This window comes from Nicrophorus vespilloides, unplaced genomic scaffold (assembly GCF_001412225.1).
Source record: "Nicrophorus vespilloides isolate i.1.1-1 unplaced genomic scaffold, Nicve_v1.0, whole genome shotgun sequence".
Lineage (NCBI taxonomy): Eukaryota > Metazoa > Arthropoda > Insecta > Coleoptera > Silphidae > Nicrophorus > Nicrophorus vespilloides.
In genome coordinates, this window is record NW_017097119.1 from 34,906 (window position 1) to 46,848 (window position 11,943).

Sequence of the window (11,943 nt, forward strand, 5' to 3'; positions counted from 1 at the left end):
GGGATGTTGAGGGTGGAAGATGTTGGAAGCAAAGACGTAAAGTTGGGGGAGTGCACAGGTGCGCTTTCTGCACTGCATTCCTTTTACGAGGCTTCCCTTTTTCTTAGAAGGGAAGCAATAGAGGGGGCGGTTGAATACTTAATACCCAGGAAAATTGCCGTCCCGGGACCAGAAACCCCCGCAACCCTCCCATCACGATCCACGTTTAACCCTCCCCCCACCTTACGAGCACGTACATCTTTATATATATATATACATGCATTGAGGGCTTACGCTTCTTTTTCTTTTCCCGACGTGCTCCTCGTCTTCTACTTTTATTTACATTTTTTGAACCGCGCCACCTCTTTGAAACAGGGCAACTAACCCACTTTGTTCGCATTCAATATTCCAGGCAAAAGCGTCCGGAAATATAATAATAATAATAACAATAAATGGATGCACGACAAGATTCCTTTAAGGGTCGGGGATTTAGGGGTCCAACAAAACTAAAGGCAACACAATACGGGGAGGCAACTGAATAAAAAAAAATATATATGAAAATAAAATAAATATAAAAGTTTCCGTTCGGCATTTCGGGCACGTTCGCGCGTGAAATTCAATTCAACAGTTGGCATCCCCTTATTGTTCCTTAATTGAGTTGACTTTTATCGAGTTGTGCACCTGCTTGTTCGAGGATTTACGGACAAAACAAGCGTAACGTCATCTGTTGCGAATCGCAAGCAAACTTATCTCATCTCCATTAGCTTCTAATTGCACGACATTAATTAATCTTAGTATTTTCCGTACGATGTTCCATCAATATTGATAATTGGGTTGCATATTGATTTGGTAATTCCAATGTAATTCACATCAAATGATATTTGAAATGCCTATACAAAAACTATAATATCTGCAACCGTTTCAGATGATTCACATTAAGTTCATTGACTGTTAAGTTCTCTGCAGGATACTAATTGAATGCCAATTGATTATTTATGTAGGTGGTAATCCTGCACTTCTAATTACACAGCTCCAAAATTAATCCCGTAATTATACTACTGCAATAATTAATCTTATTGATTTCCACGTAATCTGTATACTAATATTGATAATTGGTTAGTTAGTTGCCTATTGCATTAGTTATGTTTGCTCGATAAACTGTAAATTCATTGAAATTTACAATATATTCATTCGTACATGATACAATATATATATTCGTTATGCAATTGTTTAAGCTTTTTTTTTAAATGCAACCAATTATGCACGTTGCGAGGGAATTGCAACCATGCGAACTTGTCAGTTCGTGAACATCGAACACGACGTAATCTAATAAGGAAATTAAGCAGGTGCTCTCGCTCGCTGCAACAGTAAAATAGCGAAGAAGCGGAAAACTAACAATTAGACGCAGTCTGCACAGGCAATTGGAGCCGTCTGATCGGATTATGTAAATAATAATGATAATAAGAAGAAAAAGAAGAAGAAGTGGAAGTAGAATTGCAAAGACGAAGAGGGAAGTAGAGAGAGACGTGCGAACGTTCGCTCCCGGCGGAATGAATTTATATCCTGCCGGCGAGAAAATCGAATTAAGACTCCATCAAACAAAGTGAGTAAAATGTTTGAGAATTAAGTTAGCTAGTACAAAAGTAGAGACGAAAGGACGTTGGGAGCGAACGAAGAAAGAAAGATATATTTACTGTTTGCTCTCTTTCTTATTTTTGCTTAAATCCGGGTCAAAGGGCAGCCGTAAATTCGATCCACAATCGAAATGTATTAAAAGTGTACATCAAAATTCACCCTCGTCGAGGGATGTTTTTATTATCTCATCTGAACTCCAGCTGCGTTTTGTTGTTTTTTTTTTACGACAGATTCTGCCCTTTTTTTCGTTTTCCCCGAAACGAATGGGGAAGAGAAAAGTTTAAATCTCGTTGATTATCAATGTGTTTTTATTTTAGTCCGGTTTCGCTTCGTTTTATGACTAATTGGAAGCGGATCGATGAGAAACAGGCAGTCTAGAAATAGGCAACCCAATTGGAACTGTCCAAGTTTCTGTAATGAATTTCATATTCGATTCTGATTCAATGTTCAGTTGGTTGCATTTTTTCTATAACGTTAGAAGTACCACGTGGTACTATTCTTTAGTTTATGCTTGAAATCTGCAGAACGTTGGGGTTTAGAGTGTGAACGAAAAACGCTCATCGGACATTTAATGTAAAGAGCAACACGACCCATCGATCCCAAGTGCGACCTATATAAAAGTCTCTCGCTGAAAGGTTATTAAACGACCGACACACGCATCCAATCTATAGAAGCAGTAGCAGCAACAACAACAACAAACTAAGTTGCCTGAAATCATCAAAGGGGCATCGTTTAATGCTCAACTCGTCTGAACGTCTCAATACTTATTTTCTGTATACAATTTTTTTGTTTTTTTTTTCTTCAGCACTGAATTCGAACGATATTTTTATTGAATTGCGCTTTGATCGCCGCCTTCTGCGTCTTCTACCGGCCCTCTCAAACCGTCTCGAGTCCCCTTTCCCTCCGCAAACGATGTCGACGTTTCGGAGCGGCGGCCCGGAAAAGCGATTATGTTTGAAAAAGCTGGGTCGGACGGAAAAAGGTTTTCGGGTCTCCTCCTCCTCCTCCACCTCTTCGTTCCGTATTTCTGAAAAGCGGCCTTTCAGTGCGCATTGCATTTTTCAACGGATAACGACGGCAATAAGGAAACAAATCTGCGGGAATCAAGCCGTGACCCGAAACACAAACCAACCGATATGCCCTCATTTATTTTTCAGAAAACATTACCCTCGCACAGCGCCAAGATAGATAAGACGCACGATTATGCAACGCTGTACAATTTTTCTATTTTGACAGAACAATTGATGTTCTTTTATTTTTTTTGTTAGTTCACCCAATGCAAACATTTTGTCTCGTTTCTTCTCCATTTTTTTTTTCGTAATACCAACTGAAGTAATTGCGTGACCCGAATTCGCATAAATTGAAACGGAAAACATATGTAACCAGAAAAAAAGAGGAATTATTACCGCGAAAACGGCTAAAAGGAATGGCGAAACGGCGTGGAGAGTGCAATCATAAGCTTTTTTTTTTCTCTCCTAAATTTCGCTTCGCATAGTTTGTTTTTACTTTTCTTTGCCTGCTGTTGGTATTATTTATTTAGTATGCACTCGTTTCATTGCGTTTTCCATTTACATTAAAATATGTTTGTTGATATGGAAACGCGTAAATCGATTATGTTTTACGTCGCTTCTTTTTTTTTTCGAACGAGATGTAGTTTTTTTTTCTTTGCGGTTGGCAATGGTGGAAGTGGGCAATGAGGAAATGCCGGTTGATGGATTGAAACCTCAGCGCGGCTGCAAAGCCCGTGCAAATCCAGATCAATTGGCCGATATTAGTCATTGTAATGCAATAGTCCACGTCTCTCCAACTATCACCTATTTCAGTTTTCATATATATATATTCTTTCGTTTTACCAACCTTACACATTGCTTTGTCAAACAAAATCCTTAAGCTTAGGCAACTTCAGACGTCCAATGGATACGTCCAATACGAATCTTTTATCATTTAAAAAATGATTGTTACGTTACCATAGTAATCAACCAAACAACAGTCAAATTTTAGTTTGTTACAAATGACATGGAACCTTATTTTTTCTTATGTTGTCGTCATGTAAAACATAACCTTTATCTCAAAATGTAGACAATTTTGTATACATATAAAATTAAGAGATTTCGTCAATATATTGTAACAGATTCTAGTAATTATTAAATACTCTTTATGTTAATTGAATATAAATCAATGGATTCTTGACAAACTGAGATAGATGGTGAAGTATGCAATGTGTAAGGTGGTTTGCAAATTGGGTTGCATAAATGAGACACCTAACGTTTAATCATTGAATAGGCGAATATTGCAAATTAGTACTCCGTTCGGCACGCATATGAGACGTTGAGTAATTAGTGGAACTTGGAGGACTTGTTGATGAGGATAGGGATGAAGAGGATGAGTAGGAGGAGGTCGTTCGGTTTAATCCTGCCGCAGTCGATGAGCGCATTTGTGGGGACGTTGAGAAATGGCGCGGTAAATGCGAAAATGATATGTAGATGGTCTTTATGCCCGGCGCGGGATTAATTTGCGAGCAGCTACTGTTTCTATATGTATGTGTATATGTATGTGCAAGAGAGAGATAGAGAGTGAGAGATGAAACCGGGCGAGATGAATGTGCGGATTATGTAAATTCGTTTTCTAATTTGCGAAGTGAATTTGCGGCATGGGAATAATGCGAGTGAACGAGAGAGAGAGAGAGAGATAAAGCATCTCGCTTCTCGCCTACTCTTTATATATGCAGAGTGTAAATATTTCATGGCTTCTACGATGATGATGATGATGGCGGTGGTTGCGGCGTAGGTGTGTATCGTAGGTAAATTCCTCGTCTCGTGCTCATAAAAACAATACGGATCAGGTGCGAACGTGCTCGTAAAGGCCATTAAACCTCCCCCTAAAGCGCCATCTATGTTCCATTTTCTCTCATCCCCTTTCGCCGACCAGAAGATAAACCGCCTTTTATCTTTATTACCGGTCGAAGCTCCTTTATGTTGTTCACGACTAGACACGTTCTGCACGCAAAAGAAGACAAAAAAAAAGGAACCATGATTGATTCGGAAGTTGATTTTCAGTTGGCAGCGAGCGATATATAACCAAGTAACAAGAGTGGTTAGTTAACTATTTAAGCTACTGCTGCTGCAACCAAATGATCCTACATTCCCGCACATCACCGACGTCAATTATGCAACCAATTATTCTCTTCACATTTTAGTGATTTGAATAGTTAACACTTGTGTTTTCACAATGTAGTGATTTTCTCTAAGATACTACGTTCTTTTGTTTTCAGTTGTTAAGCAAAAGTACGACATCCAAGTGCACGACGAATACGTAATAGGTGGTAATACGGCCGTGCTGAAGTGCAAGATACCCAGCTACGTCAACGACTACGTGATGGTCACCTCCTGGGTGCAGGACTCTGCGATCAACATCTACCCGAACACGGACATTGGTGGTAAATACGTGGTGCTTGCAAACGGTGACCTCTACATAAGCAACGCAGGACCAGGAGACGGCTACAAGAACTACGCCTGTCGCACCGTGCACAGACTCACAGGTAAGTCAAAAAAAAACAAATAAAAGAGACAACTTGATACAAATTAAATAAAAAAAACATTTGAAGATTCACAGTTTCTGTACAATTTTCACCAGAGTGCGCGCGTTTGCAATCCCTGTGCTTTTGGCTTCCCCCAGGATCGTGCGGTTTAATTGTTCCGCAAACAATTCTGGAACTCGCTTAGCGCCCGCAGCAAATTTGCCGTCCCCAGAGACTAAAGTAGACAGAAAGATGAAGAGTGTTAGAGAGAGAGGTATATTCTGAAATCCATATTGTTCCGGTTTAAAACTTTTCGCTCCCTAATCGCCGATTAAACCGCTTATTAATTGCCAGATGAGTATCACGGAGTGCAAATAAACCCTTTTGTAGATTTTGGGGGAAATCTCAAGTTTGCCACGTAGACGGATAATGTTTTGCAATATATGCAACCCTACAATCGTAGTTGAGTTTACTTAATTCAGTTCTAATTATTATACTTTTTTCATACAAGATTATGTACCTTTGGTTGCATATCAAGAATTGTTGGCGCCATCATATATTGAAGTTGTTTTGCAAATGTTAGCAGTAGTTGATTATAATAATAATGGACTGTTACATTTTGCGAAGGCAATAATATTTTATGTGCGAGGTAGATTTACCTGGGAGAGTAGTTGAGTTTGGCAGAGATGGAGGATCGAGGACGAAGTGGCAATTTATTTATCGCGAAACTTTATTACTATCTCTCTCTCGTTCTCCATCATACACGTTATCGCTCCATCTTTACGTCTCTCTTTTGATGCTCACAAAACGGTCGTGTGAATTTGCAATTTGAAGATTCATTTCCCTCGAGAACGATTTATGTATGTAAGACAATTGATGGAATTGTTCGTTAGGCGAGGTGCAGATTAGCTCGTATCCGGGAAGGGTCATCGTCACCGAGGCCAAGGACACGGTGCAGCCGAGGATCACGGTGGACAAGTACAATGCTCGTCGCATCGCTCTCGGAGAGGACGTCACGTTGCCGTGCGTTGCCCAAGGTTATCCCATTCCCAGTTACTACTGGAAACGCGAACTGCAGGGCCAGAGTGTACCTGTTGCGCTCGGCGAGAGGCTCACCATCCTCACAGCCGGACTCCTAAAGATCTCCAAGGTACGGCTCCATCTATCCAACGCAACGAGTAACCAAAATTTGACATTGTAGTTGCATACCTTTGGAGTTGTTCCCAACTTATAAAAGTTACATATTACCCTAATTAATTTTGTAATGTTTCTTTGATTATTGTAGGTGCGTTTGGAGGATCGAGGTATATACATGTGCTACGCCAATAATTCTGCAGGAGAGGAAAGTGTTCGGGTAACCTTGGAGATAACAGCTCCTTTATCGGCGCACGTGCAGCCGCAAGTTCAAGTGGTTGACGTTGGTAAGCAGGCGAGTTTCCAATGTATAGTGGGTGGGCATCCCGTGTCGCAGATAAGTTGGTTGCATAACGGGAAACCTATTGCGCCTGACAACAGGGTGGAAGTGATGGTGGAGCCACCTAGGCTGACCATCAGGCAGCTATCCAAAGACGATCGAGGCATGTACCAATGCATGGTGAGCAACAACTGGGATCAAGCCCAAGCCACAGCTGAACTGGACATGGGCGATGCCGGCCCCGAATTGGTCTACTGGTTCTCCGAGCAAACACTTCAACCGGGTCCGACAGTTTCTTTAAAATGCGTCGCTTCTGGAAACCCTCCGCCCCAATTCACTTGGACATTAGATGGTTTTCCAATACCCGATCATCCTAGATTCTTGGTTGGACAGTACGTCACTATACAAGACGATGTTATAAGTCACGTGAACGTAACGAATATCAAAGCTGAGGATGGTGGCGAATACACGTGCACCGCTCACAATTCGGTGGGGAAGATTGCGCACAGCGCCAGAGTTAACGTGTTCGGATTACCATTCATAAGGCAGATGCCGAAGATAACGGGCGTAGCAGGAAGCAGCCTCATTATCAAGTGCCCTGTGGCCGGATATCCGATCGAGACGATCAGCTGGGAGCGAGAAGGACAAATTTTACCAGTCAATCGTAGGCAGAGGGTTTACGCTAATGGAACCCTCGTCGTCGAGCAAACTCAAAGGAAAGAAGATGCCGGAACTTACACTTGTCAGGCGCAGAATCGACAGAGGAATTCCTCCAGGCGCGATGTCGAAGTGCAAGTGATCGGTGAGCGATAGATTTCCCCCGAGGTTCCATCCTTTGTCCTTTGTTTAATTGTTTTTTTTTTTCAGTGCCTCCCAAGATCCTTCCTATTAATCCGATGACGGATCTGCTGAGGGAGGGAATGCGGGCGGCGATAACGTGTCAGATTATGGAGGGCGATCTTCCAATCAACTTCCGGTGGGAGAGGAACGGAAAACCGGTTTCGAACAACGTCGCTTTGGGGACGGTCGTACGACGCATCGATGAGTTCTCTTCTTCGTTGGTCATCGATCAGGTGTCTTCCGCACACACCGGAAATTACACGTGCATCGCGAGCAACGTGGCAGGCGCCGAACGATACGTCGTCCCTTTAACGGTGAACGGTAACAAATCACGATTGCCACGAAACTCTTCGTTTTTCTTTAACATTTGTTTATGGCAGTTCCACCCAGATGGACGGTGGAGCCTTCAGATTCGAACGTGGCGGCAGGACAGGAGGCGACGCTCAACTGTCAAGCCGACGGTTACCCGACACCTGCGATCACTTGGAAAAGGGCTGTTGGTAAATGTGTAATAATAATATTTTGACTGACTTTAACAACTTTTCACATTAAACAGTTTTGTTTTTTTTTTAATTATCCACATATTCCAAATAATGATATGTTGTTATGTGTACTCTAGGAAGTCAACCTGGTGAATACAAGGATTTTATGTTTGAGCCAAACGTGCATCAGTATCAGAACGGTTCGCTCAGTTTCTCTCACGTCTCGAAGGAGAACGAAGGTCAATATCTGTGCGAAGGGAAGAACAACATCGGAACTGGCGTGAGCAAAGTGATCTTCCTCAAAGTGAATGGTAAGTGGTAAATGGTAAGGACGACGAAGGATCGCGATCGGTACTAATTTTGAGCGGCGATGATTTTAAGCGCCCGCTCATTTCCCGCAAAAATCGAAGCAGATTCAGGTGGTGAAGGGAGAGCAGGCGCATCTCCAGTGCTCAGCAATCGGCGACACTCCGATGGAGATCATGTGGAAGATGGGTGGACAGCAGATTGCCAACGAGATCGATCAGAGGTACAGCATCAGGGAGCAAACGTTGGCCGAAGGAATGGTCTCGGAATTGGGCATCGAAAGAACCATAAGACAGGACACCGGGGTCTTCACTTGCTCAGCTTCGAACGCTTACGGCCAAGATAAAATGAGCATTCAACTGATCGTGCAGGAGATCCCCGAGTTCCCGAAGAACGTGCGCGTCACCGAACAATTGAGTAGATCCATAGGGATTTCTTGGACGCAACCGCACGCCGGCAACAGTCCAATCAGTACGTACATTGTGCAGTTCAAGCAGGGATCTGAATCTTGGCCGGCTCAACCTTCGAAGGTCTCCGTTCCCGGCTCGCAGACATCGACGACGGTCGAGAATTTGAAACCTTCGCAGATTTATCACTTGAGGATTTTGGCTGAAAATCGACTAGGATTGAGCGAGCCGAGTCAGGTGGTGCAGGTGAGCACTCTGGAGGAGGTCCCGAGTGGCACGCCGTTGGATGTTAGGGCGGAAGCGAAGAGCTCTTCGGAATTGATGGTAACCTGGGAACCGCCACCTAGAGATAGCTGGAACGGGAATCTCCTTGGTTACCACGTCGGTTACCAAGTGATATCCAAGGACACGCAGAATTCCAACAAGTACACGTTCAAAAGCGTCGAAGTGCGACCTCATTTCGGAGGTGAGGCAATCCTGCAGAGTCTTCAGAAGTTTGCAACTTACAGCATCATTGTTCAGGTAAGAATTCAAAGTTAACATTATCATTCATTTAAGCTAAGATTATTATTTTGTAGGCTTACAACAGTAGAGGATCCGGACCTGTCAGCGAATCTGTGACTTCACGAACTTTAGAGGATTCTCCTTCGTTACCACCGGATAATCTGCAATGTTCCGTGCTCAGCGCTCAAAGCCTCCTAATTTCCTGGGAACCTCCATTGGCGGAAGGACGAAACGGCGTTATTCAAGGCTACAAGATCACTTACCATTCTGTGGGTGAATGGTTCGATAATGATGATCAGCAAACGAAAGTCATCACGCAACTGCGAACAACCATTTCCGGTTTGAGGAAGTACACTAACTACTCGATAACTGCTCTGGCATACACCGCAACGGGTGATGGAGTTCGATCTGAACCTGTCTACTGTCACACCGAAGAGGACGGTAAAGATAACAACACATCTGCAATTGCATTTGATTATTCTTTCGTGTTGACACACAGTTCCATCAGCGCCAGAGGAGATCAAGGCCGTTCTAAGCGGCTCCAATCGTATACTAGTTTCGTGGCTTCCGCCCAAGTTCAGCAACGGCCCTTTAACCGGATACACTTTCTACATGAGCACCCTGGTGGATGGGAAGGAAGAGGGCACCAACAAACGGGTGCTCAGTCCTGCGACGGAGATGCACGAGACAGTGAGGCTGCAGGACACGGCCACCTGCCAATTCTGGGTCACCGCCTCGACAAGGGTATGTGAATGCTCCTTTTATTTACTTTTTTCAATTTTTTAGTGTATATTTATTTTCAAATTTAAGAGAAATGTCCTTGAAGCGAGCAGCACCATTATTTCTCTTTTCTGTATAATTTCAATTAGCAATTCAGCAAGTAGTGCATGTATCTGAAATTGTGATCGCTCGGTAAATTTATTTTCCGTTCTACGCTTTCTCACTCAACTCAACTCAACAACTACCCCCTTCGAGCACTCGCACTCATATACGTACACACCACCGAAACTGCAGCGATAAATATATTCAAACGAAACTTTCCGGGCGCTTCATTAAAATTCATACAAACTATTCCAATTACAGTTTGAAATAGCGGCTGCTGCAGCCGCCTCCTCCCTCCATCGCATTACTCATTTGCCTGCGGAATGTGATCTACTGGGAGAACACAAATTTTATAATATAATATGATATGAATTAAAAAAAAAAAAAGTTGGTTCATTCAATGAATACGGAATTAACGAGCGGAAGTTTTTCAGGTGGGTGAAGGGGAAAGCACTAGAGTCGTGACGGTGTCTCTGTCGAAGACTGTACCAGCGAGGATCGCTTCCTTCGGAAGAGATGTTATCAGCGCTTGGAAGCAGGACATAACGTTACCTTGCAAGAGGGTTGGAAGTCCACTTCCGACGCCCGTTTGGAGATGGAACGATCAGGCTTTGGAGGTTGGTGGTCGCAGGATCATCACTTCCAATGCTACGCTTATTATCAAGGATGTGCAGAGCGTCGATCAGGCCAATTATTCCTGCAGCGTTGAGAATCAGTATGGAAGGGATACAGTTATTTACAATTTGAGGGTGCTGGTGCCTCCGGAACCACCGGTTCTTGCAGTCATCGATTCCTTTGCGGATAGTCTGAATCTCAGGTGGAGCGATCAAAAGAACGGAGGTTCTCCTATTCTCGGGTACGTTATTAACTACAAGAGGGATCACGGCGATTGGGAAGAGCTGCAAATCTCCGCACGCACCGACGAGCACATGTTGAGGAACCTCTGGTGCGGTACAATGTATCTGCTATACATCACGGCCTACAACAGAATCGGCACAGGATTACCATGCGACATAGTCACAGCACACACAAAAGGAACAGGTACTTCACACATTTTATCTATAGTTTTTCATACTACCAACCACACAAATTATTTTTCAATTTGGCAACCAGATATACTTAAATGTCGTCTAACACATAATAATTTACATCATAATATTTATAATGCTGCAACCACATATGCATTTAGTTTTTTTTTTGTGGAAATATTAATTATATTGCCAACTTAAGATTAAAAAATCTATTGGAATATTATATTTTATCTATATATATATTTTGTTTTGGTTATTGTTAAGTTCCGGTGAAACCGAAGCAATCGCAGATGCTGACGATGAACGCGACCGTGGTGACCGTATGGCTGGACTCGTGGGGTGACGGCGGTTGCGGTATCCTATACTTCGCCATCGAGTACAGAAGTCTGCGGCACATGTCGTGGATCATGGCCTCGAATCACGTGAAACCGACGGAGAGGATATACAGCATCACCGAGCTGTGGCCTGCTACCGAGTATCAGCTCAAGGTGACCGCGCACAATAACGCCGGTGATTCCCCTGCCATCTACAATTTCACAACCTTAACTTTACTTGGAGGTATTGTATCTGTCAGCTGTTGTTGTTTTTTTTTATTTGATTTGTGTCGTTTTGTATTTGCAGTTGCTCCAGAACTGGCGCCACCTGTCTCGCATTCCGGTGATCATCCTCTAGCGAACGCGCGCGTTTGGGTGCCTATCATCCTCTCGATTTTGGTGCTCGTCGCTCTTGTGGCAACACTGTTTTGGCGTAGAAGTAAGTTAATTTAAAGCAGAGTTTTCCAAACCGTGAGGCGCGTCTCTCTGGGGAGGCGTGGACTAGTCTAATAATAATAGATAGAATGAATCCAATATATGCATATGAAAGCTGAATGTTTGGGGAATCCAGCAAGTATTGATATATTACTGTGATTTTATCCGTTTGGCTGTAATTCGCGTTCAAAGTTGAGAAAACAATCGAAAAAGCAGTGTTTTTACATTTCATTGATTTTGTCGAAAACTGTAATAGA

General features: G+C 43.0%; 1 protein-coding gene across 1 annotated transcript in view; it reads left to right on the forward strand.

Annotated features, from left to right (window-relative positions):
* LOC108558988 (Down syndrome cell adhesion molecule-like protein Dscam2) overlaps positions 1–11,719 on the forward strand; it is a 41,480-nt gene extending 29,761 nt beyond the window's left edge. The window contains exons 4-15 of the mRNA XM_017916098.1: positions 4,886–5,152; positions 6,025–6,281; positions 6,417–7,347; positions 7,413–7,706; positions 7,766–7,885; positions 8,005–8,178; positions 8,249–9,102; positions 9,159–9,525; positions 9,584–9,828; positions 10,341–10,947; positions 11,202–11,495; positions 11,559–11,719. Coding sequence (XP_017771587.1) covers positions 4,886–5,152; positions 6,025–6,281; positions 6,417–7,347; positions 7,413–7,706; positions 7,766–7,885; positions 8,005–8,178; positions 8,249–9,102; positions 9,159–9,525; positions 9,584–9,828; positions 10,341–10,947; positions 11,202–11,495; positions 11,559–11,704 — 4,556 coding nt within the window. The 3' untranslated portion in view covers positions 11,705–11,719. The remainder of the gene's footprint in view (positions 1–4,885; positions 5,153–6,024; positions 6,282–6,416; positions 7,348–7,412; positions 7,707–7,765; positions 7,886–8,004; positions 8,179–8,248; positions 9,103–9,158; positions 9,526–9,583; positions 9,829–10,340; positions 10,948–11,201; positions 11,496–11,558) is intronic.
* Positions 11,720–11,943: the final 224 nt, after the last annotated feature.